General features: G+C 34.6%; 1 protein-coding gene across 1 annotated transcript; it reads left to right on the top strand.

Moving 5' to 3' along the window:
* The first annotated feature begins 217 nt into the window (after window positions 1-217).
* LOC127165919 (butyrophilin-like protein 2) lies at window positions 218-15,618 on the top strand. The gene is made up of 22 exons (XM_051110884.1): window positions 218-276; window positions 4,172-4,199; window positions 4,660-4,998; window positions 5,186-5,223; window positions 8,852-8,879; window positions 9,072-9,085; window positions 9,369-9,396; window positions 9,629-9,681; window positions 10,908-10,932; window positions 11,114-11,160; window positions 11,263-11,290; window positions 11,616-11,668; window positions 11,802-11,829; window positions 11,925-12,248; window positions 12,505-12,566; window positions 12,845-12,872; window positions 13,032-13,069; window positions 13,341-13,362; window positions 13,527-13,853; window positions 14,092-14,171; window positions 14,508-14,568; window positions 14,743-15,618. The coding sequence occupies exons 2-22, from the start codon at window positions 4,181-4,183 to the stop codon at window positions 14,820-14,822; spliced, it is 1,722 nt and encodes a 573-aa protein (XP_050966841.1). The 5' UTR covers window positions 218-276; window positions 4,172-4,180; the 3' UTR covers window positions 14,823-15,618.
* The last annotated feature ends 1,995 nt before the right edge of the window (window positions 15,619-17,613 follow it).

Here is a 17,613-nt window from a genome sequence, read left to right as displayed (position 1 = left end):
TGCTCTCGAGTCGACAACCGAGTCGATTCAAATGATCCGTTTAGAGCGAATTCAGTGAACTGAATTCACAAGTAAGAACTGAGCGCACGCATGACTGATGCTGCGAAAGTAAGTTACTAATGTCAAATTTTAGGATTAATTTTTGTAACTGAAAATCATATTTAGGTCAAAACTGTCCGTTGTTTGTGAATTAAATCTGCTTTAAAGGGTGATCTGTTTGAGACCGCTGGAATGCTTGAATTCTGACACATCAATATCAGTGTCTCTACGTTTTAGGTAAGTAAACGAAAAATTAAAATAACAGATTAAATAAAATAACTCCTGCATGTTCATATTCCCCGCTGCTGTAACGTTTCAAGTTTTATTAAAATGCTACGCATTTAGCCCTACGTGACGTCTGTTTTTATATTGTTTATCAACAGTATACAATTTTATATTGTTTGGATCAACTAGCCGAGTAAACAGATATGAATGTGTATTTATAACCATACTGAAAATAAGTAAATACTGTTAGCTGATGCTAACTGTCTAGCTAACAAGCTTTCTGGTGCTAAGGTCATAAGGTTATTTTAGATATAAAGTCCAAATATTTTTATTCAGCCACCTAGATAGATTACATCTGTGGGAAAAAGAAAGGATGTGATGTTCAGAACATCATTACTACGGTAATGGACTACTTGCATTGAGCCTCGTGACGCACTTCCGTTTTTAAATCTTACGGCTCAGTTATTTCCGGTTATGTACATTTTTAATGAGCTGTAATCATCTTGTTGACTTAAACGCCTAATAAAATGAGATTTTAAGGCGATGATTTCAATTTCGGACATTTTCAGAGACATGACAAGACATATTCTGATGATTACTGAGTACAGAATTTTCCAAACTCAACGGAACGTTAAGTTTTAATCCAACATAAACTGATCTGAGAAAGCGGTGGCTAGTAATCATACGTGATTGTTCACCTAATCGCGATGCTGCAGTTTGTGAGATCTGATGAATAAGATCATAATGAACCTTTATTTATCTGTATTAAATATGTTAGTCACTATTCTGTGTCATATTCTGTCATCATTTAAGTGTATGTAGCCTAATGCCAAAATATAAATATTCAGTAGTCGCACTGTCTGTTAAAAATTATTTAAATGTTTAACATCGTTAAATAAGGCAGTTACCTCACATTCATTCAGCCATTTTAAACAATGGAATACGCAGTATGGGCTCTAAATAAGAGCACCAGTGCAAACAAACAAATGATTTTACTAAAAATAAAACCAAAAATTGCAATTTAAGTTAAACCATATAATAACAAATTACTACATTGTCCATAGTTTAACGATGGTAGGCTATTTGTAGTAAAAGTGTTGTTATACAAATAGTAAAAATGGGACAAACATTTTTACTTTTACTGTAATAAAACCATGGTATCAGTCAAACTCATTTAAAACTGTACATTCATCAGGTATGAATTATGATCAGTAAAAGAAAAATATTGTTCATGAGAATGTGGCAGGTTAGTGGGGAAATATATTTATTTATTATTCAGAATGCACATACGGAAGGGAAATATATTTATAATAACCTTTCGGCAGGTTGAATATGATTCATGTTAATGCAAAGAATATGATTAATTGTATTAATTTTTTAAGAAATACCAGCCCTAAAATGTAGTAATAATCTGCGTTCTCATGAGAAACTGTCTGTATGTACGTGCACTGAACCCTAACTGGAAACTCCTGAACCATAACAAGTAGAACGTGGAAGTAGTTGTGCAAGTAGTCCATTATCAAAGTGGGAAGTGATTCCCTCTGGGGTATTTGGCCAGGGGTGTTTTTACACCAAGACAACGTTTGAGAACAAAAAAAAAATCATTATGAAAATATAATTATACTTACCTTAAAATGTCCTATTTCAGGCTTTACTCTCATGTCATATATAACTGGGACTTTATGCGAAACAATAAACTTTAAAACACTTTTTTTCTTACTGGTGAAAATTAGATGGTCAAATCTGTTTTTTCTCAGGTACATTGCAGTGTAAGCTTCACAGTGAATATTACTACATCACTCTCATCAACATAGTCCATATAGTGGTTATTTTGGGAAAATCCCAGGTATTTTGTGCAGTAGGATTATAAAAAAAATGTCCTAATATAAAATTAAATTAAATAGCCTATATACAATTGCAAAATAACTATATCAGTCCTTTTTTACTTAAGTACATAAAAAATCGGGTACTTTTGTACTAAAATTGAAAAGGGAGCACTTTTACTTTTACTGGAGTAATATTTTATCATACGCATCTGTACTTTTACTTAAGTACTTGATTTATGTACTTCGTCCACCACTGATAGCTACCTAACATTCAAATGTCGGGATGATTCTTAACGCTTTTTCTTAATTTCAATAAACTTATTGCAATCAATATTTAAGATTTTTTTTTAACTCCAAAATTGCATGTACATTCAAATTTATAAGGCATGCCATCATAAAAAAGAAAAGTGTAATTACAATGAATTTACTTTATGATTAATTTACTTCACTGTGCTTAATGTGTATTTGTAACCTTTCACAAACTAAAATAAAGCAGCATAAAACATGCACATTTATTTATAAATATTCAATAATGAACAATGCCTTTATAAAAGTAGGATTTCTTTATTCAACAACTGATTTGCAAGATTGTTTATTGCGTCTTCCCAAATTCTGTCTCCCCAGAGACTTAGTGTTATCACACTGTAGCTTATATAGATACACAGTGCACAGTATAAATGAGTCATTTCTTAATTTTCAAGTAATTTCATAAATAAGTAATTTCTTGACTATTAAGTGTTATATAGTCCACTTAATCATTCTCAGACTTAACGCTGACAACAATGGAACCACCTGGGTGAGAGCTACATTATTTGTAAATTAATAAAACAAATACACCACAGAATTATTTTAGAACTTACTTTCGCTTGTTTGCGCCATTGTTCTCTTCTGAAAGGACAGAAAAATACTCACAGAGAAACACAATCGATATAGGTCAGTTTAGCAGTAGGTAGAAAAACTGATTTTGTGTTTCTAACCTGTATATTTCTTGACTGATGTCCAATCAAATTCTCCAGGTTAAAGGTTAAACTGCCGCCCAGACCTAAGACAGGATGCTGGGGCAGAATAATTATTTTTGTTGTTGTTTGCTGTTTTGTACTGTACTCTACAGTACAATAAATTAAGAATTAAAACACTTATGTATGTATACATTTGTTGTGTTCATCGTGTGATTTATTTATTTATTTTTTTCCCTCCAAGCAACGCTTTTTACCAGTTTTCGTAGTATTGTTTTGAATTGATCTCATCAGTGTGTAAAACTGTGTTGTGTTGTGTGTGTGTGTTTAAGGGTTTGTGTGTCATGTCTGAGAACAAAGTTCAGGAAATTGAGTTAGAAGTTATGGATTTGTGTTTAGAATTTTGCAAAAAAGAGGCATAATTCCAAGAAATGTGTTTAAGCAATTGAGAAAAAGATTCTAAATTGTGCAATAGTAGACACTTCGCTATTCCAAAAGGTTAAAGCAGCTAAAGAGCTGTCATCAGGCCTGAATTAACCCTATATCAGTTCTGCTCTTGTCCAGGGGCCTCACATCCAGGACAAGACATGGCTCATATCTAAAGTAAATCACAAATAACAATGTTGTGAGAACCAGTTTTACCTGTTTGGAAAAGCTTATTGATTTCTATAAATGTTTTCACTCGGATCACAAAATGAAGAGAGTGAGGGACTGAAATGGAAATGCTTATTCATTTCAATAGATGTTTTCACCCAGATCTCGCAATGAAGAGGGAAATTCAAAGCTTTTAGTGTTTTGCGAATAATGTCATTATGGGATATCAAAAATAAAATTAAGTGAAAAAAGACTTAGAATCTGTATTTTTTTATCATATCCTCCTCATCTCTTTTATGGTTTACAGATATGTATGTACTCTAGCTAGGCCTATGTGAGCAACTGTGAAATGTACAACAAAATAAATTCCAATCATAATCATCAAACCAATCCAATCATCAACCCTAAATGAAACATGAACTCGTGTTGGCTTGCGTAAGCTTTTTTTTTTTGTATGTAGTTAAGTCAGCGGTTTGTGTGAGACTGAAACCAGTCTTCTTTCTCACTGAATGTGTTTTCTTCCTGTTTTAGAAAAGAAGCATGGCAGCGAAAAGTGGCAGTAAGTTCTCTTTAAATAATTCTCAGCTACTACTCTCATTATTTGGATTAGCTGTTAATCAGAACCTAAGGTGAGGGTATGTTTGGGGTGCTGGGGTAGTACTGCTTTTTTATAATTAATTTTTTTTTTTAGGTTGTCCCTGTAGTTCAGTATCTTTTGATCTCTGAATCTTTGTATATTTCTGCATTTTATATTACTAGACTTCTGGCCTTTAATGTGTAAGACTTATGTGTTATTGTGTATAAGACTTTACTCCTTATGTGCTGTCTGACTACATGAATTTGACATTTTGAAATGTTTGGTACTTGATCGGTAACATTGTTATACTTGTCCACTACCCTTATGGATGAAGGAACCAGAGTTTTACAATCAAAGACTGAGCTGTAGGGATAAGCTGAAACAACAAAAATAAAGCACAGGTGATATTTAAATCTCTTTACATGTTTCTATTCCCTCACAGATGACTTTCAGCTTGTTATTCCTGAAAGAGGTGAAAGGGTTAAGATTAATTCGGGATCTATTCTCACTGTATCGTGTCACTTGTCTCCTGGAATTAGTGCTGCTGACATGGAGATCACTTGGTTTGGCGAGATGTCTTGTATTTGCACCTATAAGAGCAGAGAGATGACACAGGGTGTTGGCTATGAGGGCAGAGCGAGTCTGTTCATTCATGACCTGAAGAGAGGGAATGTGTCTTTAAGAGTGGCAGAATTCAGAGAGTCAGATCTGGGTGTTTACATGTGCCGGGTCACCAGTAACAATGAAACACAGCAGATAACAGTAAATGTTGTAGAAGAAGGTAAGCAATTCACTCAATTGCACCACTCAGTTGTAAGAATAAGTTGGATGTAAATATGACTTACGTCCTCTGTAGAATTAATATAGTAGTAGTATGTAATCCCAAACATAGCTATAGTAATGAATAAATTAGAGTTCAATGAATAGCAGTGCCTGTCCAATAAACACTTTTCTTTGTTGATACACAGTCTCTGCCATTTTCAAGGACCAGCTCTTCTTTACAGTGGTAAGACAGCACCTACCATTCTTTTTGTGAATAACATACAACATATTGCACAGTATAACACAATATGCAAGACAATATAGAGGCAGATCAGAGTTAGAAAATAAACAGTGTTAGAATGAGCAAGAATAATTAGTGTTTTCCAGAAAATAAATTGTTCAAAGGGGCAGAACTGTCCGAATGATCCATTGCTTTACCTGCCTCAATAGCCATAATATTGGAGTGCATGTACATTTCATTTAATGCAAAATTTAGATCAATTTTAAAGAACGAAAAGCTACATTTATAGGACATGAAACTAGAACGACTGGTCTTGAAACAGGAAACAAAAAATTACAACTACAATACTTGCCAAAGGTGGCATATACCTGTGTAGCACTACATTTCTGTTAACCAAGACTTGGCAGGTGGAGACAATACAGTACAGTTGCAAGTATGCACGAACGCTGCTGACGTATTTCCGGTAGAATCTCGGCCAGCCCATTTACTTCCGCATAGCGCATTCTATAGCGAAGTATACTAGCGGCAAAACTCTTTCATAAGATTAATTTGACAGCGATTTATAATTTAAGTATTACAATATAGTATTATAGTTATACATTATAGTAATTACCAGAATGGCCCATTAGTGAAAGCTTGGGCAAAGGATTAAAGACAAGAGAACATTTGTTGAAGATTGATGATTTTAGATTTATTTTTCGTAATAAATAATATAAACGTATATTTTATACAATGCCTGCACTGCAGGAATGTAAACTTTTAAATATAATAAATAGTTTCAATACAATACTGTAAACATGTAAATATATATAACTTTGAACAGATGCAATGCAGTAATGTAAACATAAATATAACTGAACATTTATAATGCAGAAATGTAAATATAAATAACTTTGATACAGTGTTAAACATTTCATGTACGGTGATGTTGTGTAAATACAATATTAAATGATTATTTGTATTCGTTTTTTATTATTATTATTATTATTATTATTATTATTATTATTATTGGTGTGTGTTTTCTACACCTGTAGGCAACGAAATGAAAATAAAGTGAAACCAAACCAGTAGGTGGCAGCAAAAGGCTGTTTGAAAAAGTGAGTTCAACAGATTCGTTCAAAAAGCTGATTCATTCAGAAACGAGGCAAGCAACAGTCTTTATGAATGGATTACTGAATCACTGACTCATTTGATTCGTTAAAAAGGTGGATTTATTCAGTAAGGAAACGCTGTGTTGCTCGGAGACGCAAAACAGTTCTGCTGTGGCAACGCAGGCTGCACAAGCAACATCTGGCACAACACAGGTCGATCGGTGCATCTCTATTTAAAACGTTAACTTTGCTTAGCTAAAGTCTTGATTGTGTCCTACTCCCAAACTATGCGGCTTCTCTGACTTCCTCATCGACCTGAAACATGTCGCCCTCGCGCAGATCCCAGCAAGGGTAAAATCTTTGCGTGGCAGGGGCAGCTGCCACAAAAACCTGCCACTTGACCCGTCACCGCCAAAGGCAGCTGCCACTCGACCTGCCACCACTATATGCGCCTGCCACCGCCACAGGCAGCTGCCACTCCACCCGCCACCGCTATACGCGCCTGCCACTCCACCCGCCACTGCCAGATATTCATCAATCGGAGAGTATACAGTGGAGATGTTGAGGCACGCGCGACGCTTCGGTGCTGCTCGCGCCATTGTGGATTTAAAGGGAGGAATAAAACATAAGTTAAGGTAGCAAATATGTAAATAAATGTAAACTTGCACTGTTTGTTTGTTTATATGCATCAATCGGAGTGTATACAGTCAGAGATTTTGAGGCAGGCGCGATTCTTCGGTGCTGTGTGCGCATTATGGATTTAAAAACCTGAAGTAACGTAACAAATAGGTAAATAAGTATAGAATTGCGCGATCTGTTTACTTAAGTGCATCAACCGAAGTGTAAACGGTAAGAGGCAGCTGCCACAAAACCTGCCATAACGTACCTTGTTTTATTCCTTGCTGCCTTAACTTATGCTTTATTCCTCCCTTTAAATCAATAATGGCGCGCGCAGCACCGAAGCGTCGCGGCTGCCTCAAAAACTCTCACTGTTTACACTCCGATTGACGCATGTGAACAAACAGAAAGTGCAATTCTACTCATATTTACATATTTTCTGCCTTACTTTATGCTTTATTCCTCCGTTTAAATCCGTAATGGCGCACGCAGCACCGAAGCGTCGCGCCTGCCATAACATTTCTCACTGTTTACACTCCGATTGATGCATATAAACCAACAGAAAGTGCAATTCTACATTTATTTATATATTTGCCACCTTAACTTATGCTTTATTTCTCCCTTTAAATCCGTAATGGCGCGCGCAGCACCGAAGCGTCGCGCCTGCCACAACATTTGTCAATGTTTACACTCCGATTGATGCATATAAACCAACAGAAAGTGCAATTCTACATTTATTTATATATTTGCCACCTTAACTTATGCTTTATTTCTCCCTTTAAATCCATAATGGCGCGCGCAGCACCGAAGCGTCGCGCCTGCCTGTAATGTAAGCAAACAGACCTTGCAATTCTACACTTATTTGCCACATTATCTCATGTTTAATCCATAATAGAACACACAGCGCCTAAGCGTCGCGCCACCTGTTTGCTATAGCGGTGACGGGTCGCGAGGCAAGCGCATTCAGTGGTGGCGGGTCGAGTGGCAGGCGCAAATAGCGCTGACGGGTCCAGTGGCAGGCGCAAATAGCGGTGGCAGGTCGAGTGGCAGGCGCACATGGCGGTGGCAGGTCTTTGTGGCAGCTGCCCCTGCCACGCAAAGATTTTACTCTCTCTCTTCATAAAGTAGAATTCAAAATGTATATTAATAAAAAAAAATCACATAAGATGCAAACAATGTACATAAAATGTAACTAGATAAATAAATAAATAAATAAATACATACATACATGCAAATACATAAACTGTGAGAAACGAAGATGGCTAGAATCGATATTCGTATAACATTATAGTATGAAAATACTCACCCTCAAAATTGTCGATGTAACTCTAAATATATCATTTGAAGCCCTTCTCTTTCTTACTGTTGAGCTGATTGCCTCACGATACGATTAAGTTCATTCACAGTTATGCAGGGAAGCTCTTGTAAACAGCGAGTGTAGTATGTCATCCTTTCGTGCTCCAGTTTCACACAGTTATAACCCATAGCAAAAACGGCTTCCGGTGCGGCACCGGATGTAACTGAGCGGACTGAGACCAAACGCGGAAGTAATCGTGCATAGAGTCAATTCAAAATAAGAAAACATGCAAATATAAAACAAAGCTTTTGGGGTACTGTAAAGGTGTTGAGGTGATGTGGTTAAAAAACAGGAACCAAGGCTAAACTGGCAAAACCAGTCCTGATAATCAAAAGGTATTTATGAATGTACTGTTGGATTTTTGTGTGTGTGTGTTCCAGAAATCAAGAATGTGTAAAATAATCAAGAATAATAAAATATGTCTAATAAGTAAAATATGCACTTTATAAACTAAGGCTAGCAACAGCAGAAACATTGTCTGCTAAATACATAAACGTCGGTGTAGCAAGAAATTTAAGCTTGGTGTTGTGATTATTTTCATTGTAAGTTTTTTTTTTCTCCCTAGAATTACAAAATGGGAGAAACAAGCAACAGTAAGTTGTCTTAAAACTCTTTGTCATCCTTATAAAACACACTACTGTTCAGATGTTTGATGTCAGTAAGATTTTTTGTTTTATTCAGCAGTGATGCATTAAATTCATCAAAAGTGACAGTACATATAAAATGTAAAATAAAATTAAATTAATTAATTTAAAAAGAGGATATTATTGTTTTCTTGCTTTCAGACAGTCAACCTGAGGTAAGTGTGCACAATAATACTATTAACTAAGGCACACACTTTAAGTATCTATAATTTACAGTATAAATAAAGGTCATCACTATTGATATTCATAATGTCAATCAGTTTGTATCAGCTTGAAGCATACTGTTCTATATTCTTGAATTTTAGATTACATTACATTTAGATTACAAACAAATATATTAAAATATATAATATAATACTTCAGAATCACTATAAGGTGAATTCCTGTTGTGTGATGATGTTATAACATTGTTTTACATTTTTTCCCCATCTCAATTAGGATTGCAAGATTGAAGAGGCAACACACCGTAAATTGATTTGGAATTAAATTACTATTAAGAAATATTTTACTTAACACCAAGACATTTCTTTCTTTCTTTCTTTCTTTCTTTCTTTAACCCCTATTTTTTATAACTGTGTTTTTCTGGAGCCCATTTCTCTTGACGAAACTATTATTTGGCATTTTGAAGAACACCTGTCATAATCTGTGGTGTGATGTGTGGATCTTATTTGTAAAGGTTAATTTTTTCTGCTTTAAAGAATTATCAATCCACTCTGCATATCACAGTGCATCAGGGACAGATCAGCATAAGGTATGTGTGAATGTCAAGTCAAGTAATTTTTGTACACGCTCAGCTGTTTTAAAGGAGTAGTTCACTTCCAGAACAAAAATTGACAGATAATATACTTACCCTTTGTCATCCAAGATGTTCATGTCTTTTTTTCTTCAGATGTAAAGAAATTGTTTTTTGAGGGAAACATTTCAGGATTTTTCTCCATATAATGGACTGGTATGGTGCCCCGGTTTTGAACTTCCAAAATGCAGTTTAAATGCGGCTTCAAACGATCCCAGCCGAGGAAGAAGGGTGTTATTTAGCAAAATGATTGGTTATTTTCATTAAAAAAAATACAATTAAGATACTTTTTAATCTCAAACACTCGTCTTGTCTTGCTCTTGCTGAACTCTGTGTATTCTGACTCAAGACAGTTAGGGTATGAATAATTGAAAAACTCCAATTCTATTTTCTCCCTCAACTTCAAAAATCATTTCAAAATCATCCTACATGACTGCAGAAGTACAGACCCAGTCTTTGCAAAGTGAACATGCAAAGAAGATCAAACACCCTGAACAAAAAAGGTAAAACAGCGATATAGGATGATTTTGAAGTTGAAAGAGAACATGAGATGGGAATTTTTCGACATACCCTAACTGTCATGAACCAGAAAAAAACAGTTCAGGCAGAGTGAGACAAGACGAGCGTTTGACATTAAAAAGTATATAAATTGTATTATTTTTAGGAAAATAACCAATTGTTTTGCTAGATAAGACCCTTCTTCCGTGGCTGGGATCGTTTGAAGCCGCATTTAAACTGCATTTTGGAAGTTCAGAATTAGGGCACCGTATCAGTTCATTATATGGAGAAAAATGCTGAAATGTTTTCCTCAAAAAACAATTTCTTTATAGCTGAAGAAAGAAAGACATGAATATCTTGGACGACAAGGGGTGAGTACTTTTTCTGTCAATTTTTGTTTTGGAAGTGGACTTCTTTAAAAACAGTATGTAGCATTAAACAAAGAATCAGTGATGCCCAAGTTTAGACAAACATGCACTTTTTTGTGCCTTTTTTGGTAAAGGCTATTTTCAGATCACGTTTCACCTTTAGTACAACTTCTCTTTAATGAAAGCTTTTGCCGCATGCTGTAAAATCTATTACTATTCACAAGTGAATAGTCAAAAGTAAACAAGTGTGTAATAATGTTATGTTTAGCCAAACAGCCTAAGGTGAAAAAATATCTTAGTTGTTTTTATCTCATTTAGGATTACGAGGGAGAAGCAGACAATAGTAAGTTCTGGAAATCATCAACTCAATAATTAGTAATTGCATTGCACATTTGAAAAACATTTAAAAACATCATTTGTATTAATAATTGAAGGCCTATGTTAAAAATCACTAATGTAACACTGAAAGTATGAAATATAATTTTTGGAAGAGCGTTTATTGTTTATTTTTCTCTTTATTATAGAATTATCATCGCAGTACATCAAATCAGATCCAGACAAGCAGTCTGAGGTATATGTGCACTTCAATATATATATATATATATATATATATATATACATTTTCAATGCATCATATAATAAATGAAGGTGCATTTGTTTTAATCTCATTTAGGATTACAGTATGGGAGCTAAAAGTGAAGGTAAGTTGCCTTAAAATCATTGACTTTGTTATCATGTAAATGTGCATTATTCATTAAAAAGAATTTTGTGATGTGATGTTTAAAGATTACTTTGTATGATACCAACTAATTTCTTTATAGATAGAAAATATGTGGGTAATGCTGTGTGTATGTGGGAAATAATGTGTCTACTTTAAAAGCACATTATTGAGTATCTCTATTGTCATCAGGTTAGGGTTATTACATATGCAGTTTTAAATTTATTTACACATTTTACATCTCTCATAATTTATGTGGTATGTAAAAATTTTTTTGAGAAGAGTGCTCAGTATTTTCTGCTTTATAGATTTTTTGAGCCAAGCTTCATATCACAATGAACCAAACAAGAGCCAGAACAGGGTATGTGCACACATGAATATATTGTGTTATTCATATAATAAATAAAATATTTAGCACTGATAAAACACTTTTAATATTAGAATTAAAACTAAAATAACAAAAATGCATTTGCATTTGGTTTCATCTCAATTAGGATTCCAAGATGGATGACTTGAGCAACAGTACATGTTTTTTTTTTCTTATTCCACCACAGAATGTTACATTTTGAGGGTGTAAATACAATGTTAAGTCTATCTCTTTTCTCTTTTCCTCACAGATAGCTTTCAGCTTGTTGTTCCCAGTACACAAGAACCAGAGGCTTCCTTAGGGTCAGATTTGATTATTCCATGTTACTTGTCTCCTGAAATCAGTGCTGTTGATATGGAGATCACTTGGTCTAACGACACAGCCTGTGTTTGCCTGTATAAGGACAAGCAGGTGACAGACGGGGTTTTGTTTAAGGACAGAGTGAGACTGTTCACTCACAAGCTTAGGGAAGGAAATGTGTCCTTACAATTGAAAAACTTCAGGCTGTCAGATATTGGAAATTACCATTGTCAGGTCATCAGTAAAGACAGAAGTGAGAAGATAACAATAAGAGGTGAGTAGTCCTCTACAACATCAGCTCAGTGTGCTCATTAATTATGTCACATCAGAATCATCTGAACTCCAACAGAAATCTAGATCTTCATTAGTATGTGATCTGTAAACTGTTACCATTCTGCATTGCGCTGAACTGCATTGAATTTTTGGATGCAAACATGTAGTGTTGTATTTGTGGCACTTAGATGTTTATTAGTTCAGCTATCTAAGAACAATTTCCATACCTATTTACACATGTGTAATGTTTTTCTTAGTGAGGATAAATCCTGGTGTCCAGTCTATGAGTCAGTCACCAATATTTCCAGAAGAAAATGAGGTAAGAGAGCATAACTTTTACCTTCCCATTATTCATGGTACATTTTCCTACTTAAATTAAACTACTCTAAAAAATCTAATATTGTAAAACAGTAGAAAGCAAGACAGTAATAAACAAACTGCTTTTCCTTCCTGCAGATCTTCTTTCTTGCTCAGTACTAAATAATTTAATGTAATAGTAACCGTAATATATAAAAACAATGAAACTTAGGTATTTTTATCATATTCAACCATAAATATAGTTGTAAATACATTGTAAAACCATTTCATCTCTATTAGGATAAAAGGCCAAGAGCACCAACCAGCAGTAAGTTTTCTTAAAATCTCCACCTTGAAAATTAAATTCTTGTGAACAACTAAGTTTGCAGTTATTGCAATATATATGTTACATGTGTTGATCTTTTTTGTAAAGAGTGGATGAGTCGTCTTGTTTTTCATTCTGTGTTCTTATATTTCATTATTGTAGTGTCAAGGCACACTTCACATCATGGTGATTCAGATCGGGTATGTGTGCACAATCATACTGTTCATAAACTGACACTGTTGTTTTATATTGTAGTGTTTAGATTTTCACACCATTCATTGCTTAATAAATGAAGCATAAATAAATTTAATCCGTATTCATCATAAAATGTTCCCATGCTGCATATTGCAACATTGCCAAAACTGGCTTTACTTTGTGACTCTTATAAAGAATTGCTGTAAAATGAATGCTTGGATGTTATGTTGGAAGAAGTCTAAAATCTCTTCACTGTGTTTGTTTTCATTAACTTAGAATGACAGCAGGAGCGTCTCTGGTAAATTTACTTAAAATCATGAACATTTCATCAGCTTTACTCATTCTAATATTTTTGTTCTGCCAACAGAAATGTTTGTTCTTTGTGTGTAGTGTTTGTGTAAGTAAATGTGAAAGTAGTAATGCCTGTAAAGTCTGTCCATTTTTCTCTCTTTTCCCTCACAGAAAATTTTCAGCTTGTCATTCCTCAAACAGCCCAAGAAGCAAAGATTTCTGTGGGGTCTGAAATCATTGTTCCTTGTCACTTGTCTCCTGAAATCTGTGCCATTGCCATGAAGATCAAATGGTTTAAGGAGACAGACTGTGTTTGCATCTACAAGAAAGGACAGGTCATTGAGGGGAGGAGCTACAAAAACAGAGTGAATCTCAACACTCATGTACTGGAGAGAGGAGACGTGTCCTTACATCTAAATAACTTCGGTGTCTCAGATGTTGGTGATTACTTTTGTCAGGTCATCAGTAAAGACACAACAAACCAGATTACAGTAGGAGGTGAGTATTCGGCAATTCCAGACTACATGAGCCCAGTGTGCTCATTAACAATCTTTTGTCAGAAAATTGTTTTTTTCAGTAGGAGTCTGTATGGGATGCATTTTTAAGTTATAGTATTTTATAGTATTGGCACTTGTAGAAGCCCAGTCCTAAGTTAATTAATGTGTTAGGTACTTATCTAAGAGGATATCTGAAAACATAGATTTCAGATAAACCTATTCAGTTATCATCTTCTTAGTGAGGACGAAACCTGAAGTCCAACCCGTGAGTCAGTCACCAACATTTCAAGGCCAATCTATTCAGCTAATGTTGTTTGAGGTAAGAAAGCCTACATGTAATTCATTTAAAAATGGCCACACTGTACCTTCAAATGTGTTTTGACTGAAATGTATTCATGCTATCTGGTCTAGATATTAACAGATATGTCAGGGATGTCAGATAATTTTATAGGGTTTAAACTTGACACTCATAACAAGAATTAAGTGAGTTAGTAAAAAATGTATTATTTTATTGTATTAATGTATTAAATGAAAAGTATTTAATGTAATATGTTAATACTATAATTTCTTAGTCTCAACAAAGGAATAAATTATTTACTATGTTTTCATATCTAGTGTGAATAACTTCAATCAGACTATTTTCTTTAATTTACAGATAGATAAAATATGGACTGAAGAGGAGACAAACAAAATGGATGAATCTGCTTTAATGTCAGGTGAGAGCAATTAATATGTAGTTTCACCAAAGTTCAAACCAAAGAAACAGATGATTCTATCTGATACAGGAACAACAATTAATAACTATTAATATATGACTATTAACATAACCTGTTGTTGTTGTTGTTATTATTTTTATTTAATTTTATTATTTATTTATTTATTTATTTCAGAAATTAAAGTGAATAATCTGCAGGAGCTTCAACAAATGTTGATCAAAGCTTACAGAGAAGGTTGTCTCAACTGGTGTTGAAAGAGACCAGAATGGACTTGAACAGAGTCTTAAGGCTTAACTCATATGCTCAGTTGTTGGACAGAGACAAAGCAAATACCTTTTTAACAGCTACCTTTCATTCAAATGTCAGGTTGATGCTACATTTCCTTCTTAATTTCCTGAAACTTATTGCAATCAATATTTCTTACTTTTATTTTACTATGATCATTTTACATTTTATTTTATAACTTAAAAATTCCATATACATAATATAAGGAATGTAAAATTGAAAAGGGTACTTACAGTGAATTTACAATGTACTTAATCAAGCTGTTCAGGGTTCTGGGTTATTTGATCTGACAAATAGGTTCTGCAAAGGCAAATATCTCTGTTCGTTTATCAGACAAACAGGTAAATGGTGACATACATGCTGTTTCATGTGTTTTAGAGCTATTGTAAGTACTTTAAGCAATACATATATTAAAATACATTTTAAAGCTCAAAATTATGGTCATATTTATCCTAAAATATTTGACATGTTTATTTGTTTGGGCAAAAATATATTGTTCCCTCAGCCAGTCAGTTTTAAGCATGAAGCTTTGAAACAAGCTTTATAAACTGAAAAATCAGAATGATTGGAACACACTAAGAATCATTTAAAGCTACAAGAAATTAAGTTTAAATTAAAAGGACCCTTTTTTTTATCATGTTGTCAAAACACTCATACAATAGCGAGGGGCCGTTGATACTCTTTCCTCTCCAATGACATTATCCAATCATAACAGTGGCTTATTACTGAGAAGCCTTAAAGGACACGCCCCTTAAAAAAAACAGGTCCTTTCGGACAGGCGGTCAGAATGAGGGTGGAAAATAATTATGTTCCACATATTTACTTATTTATTTATTTTGTGCAAAAAAAAAAAAAAAAAAAAAAAATTAACATTGTAAGTAAACCTAAGGAACAGTAAAATTAATTTAAAAAATCCATGCCATGACACCTTTAACTTACAATCTGCAAACAAATGGAGACAAATACTCCATTTAAGGTCAAAGAACTTTAGAAAGTTAGTAAATATTTTTTCTCCACAAAATCTGTAATTTTCTGTTATCTCAGTCCTAAATTCACTATTACTTAATGATTAGTTAATCCTGTTTCCATATTACTGTTAGTGTCTTAAAGGGGTCATTGGATGCTAAGTTCACTTTTTCATGTTGTTTGAACATTAATGTGTGTTGGCAGTGTATGTACAAATCTACCCTATAATGATAAAAATCCATGCAGTGGTTTTTAATTAATCTGTAAAAATAATATCCCCTTTTTCAGATCGAGCCGACCTCAGATGCCTGTCAGTGTGCCGTCACACCGACAGAGGCCGCTCCCACGACAGTTGATTGACATGAGCTCTTACCTCAGACCAGCTGTAACAGTCCAGTAACTTTCCATGTTTTGATGAGCAGGGATGTAGGTTAGACAAGAATATCTCCGATTGAACGATTGAGGTGTTGTGTTGCTGGATGTAATGATGAACATAGTGATCGTCATTTACTCCCAACATGTGAGCTGCTGAAGATGCAGTAGATTACGTTTGTTTGTGAATGGAATGCGCCTTCCGATCTACATATATCCGTCTATGTTCGTGCGAACCATTCATGATCCAGCTTCACTTACAGCAGAAGCGTTTTTTTTAATGAATCTTTGCGATCGCCTTTCCTTATAACCTGGTAGTTAGGATGTTTAGCGGCTAAATGTGGCTAATGTAAACAAGATCGTCTTTCCACAGAGAGAAGAGAGGGGCGGGGTGAGCAGAGCTCATTTGCAGTTAAAGGAACAACCCCTTAGAATGAGATGATTTTTGCAGAGCTGATTTTGGCAAGGTAAAAAGGGTGTTGTTTTACAAAACCATTGAGAATTTTTAATCAAAGTATATTAGAGACTTTTCATTAAGACCCTAAAGAATCATATTAGCTTGTGGAAAATGGGCATCCGATGACCGCTTTAAGTGTTACTTTAAGCGATTGCGAAGAACGGACCCAAATTCAAGCCTTTATCTGGCGATCTTCATCCCGAGCAGCGAATCCAGCAGCAACAGCAATAAACCCGAGCGGAAGTGCATTTTTCAAATTCAAATAGTGCCGCATCAAGAAACTACAAGCTTTTACGGCAGGAAAATCGAACGCTCATTGGCTCTCGCCTGCATTCGTCACAGATTACGACATGCCATGTTTCTGGTGAGGTGTGTTTTGAATGATGCGCACACGCCTTCACGGAGGGAAAATAATCTGGATAACATTTTCAACGATTAACAATTTAAATTCTGATCTGCATCTCACACAAACCTTCCGTATTCCACCAGAGAGGACTGCGGCTGCAACGCACTGTCATTTGGACTGCTTTTTGGTACTGCGTTTGACATTTTTGCAATAAATAAATGATTGCGATTGCACTTATTTGTCTGTAATGTTTTCTTTATTACGGTGCAAAGAGAGTTATGGTTAGGTTTAGGGGTAGGAGTCGGATTAGCGACTATAAAAAATAATTTTATTCTATGTCCTTAATAAAGTGGTAATTTCCCCGCATATTTAATAAAAATGCATATTCGCTATAAAATTGGGTAGGTTTAGGTTTGGGGGTAGGTTAAGGGGGCTAGAAATCTAAATGGCTTATTGATAAAAAATTTTTATAAATGCATATTTGCTATAAAATGGGTAGGTTTAGGTATGGGGGTAGAGTAAGGGGCCTAAAAATCTAAATCGCTTGTTGATAAAATGATAAAAAGGCATTGATACGAATATCTTAATGATATAAATGATACGAAAGTATTTTACGTTT

The sequence above is a fragment of the Labeo rohita genome, chromosome 5 (genome assembly GCF_022985175.1).
Source record: "Labeo rohita strain BAU-BD-2019 chromosome 5, IGBB_LRoh.1.0, whole genome shotgun sequence".
NCBI classification, from domain to species: Eukaryota; Metazoa; Chordata; class Actinopteri; order Cypriniformes; family Cyprinidae; genus Labeo; species Labeo rohita.
Note: the sequence above shows the minus strand (reverse complement) of the source record. Positions and strands in the feature narration are given on the sequence as shown.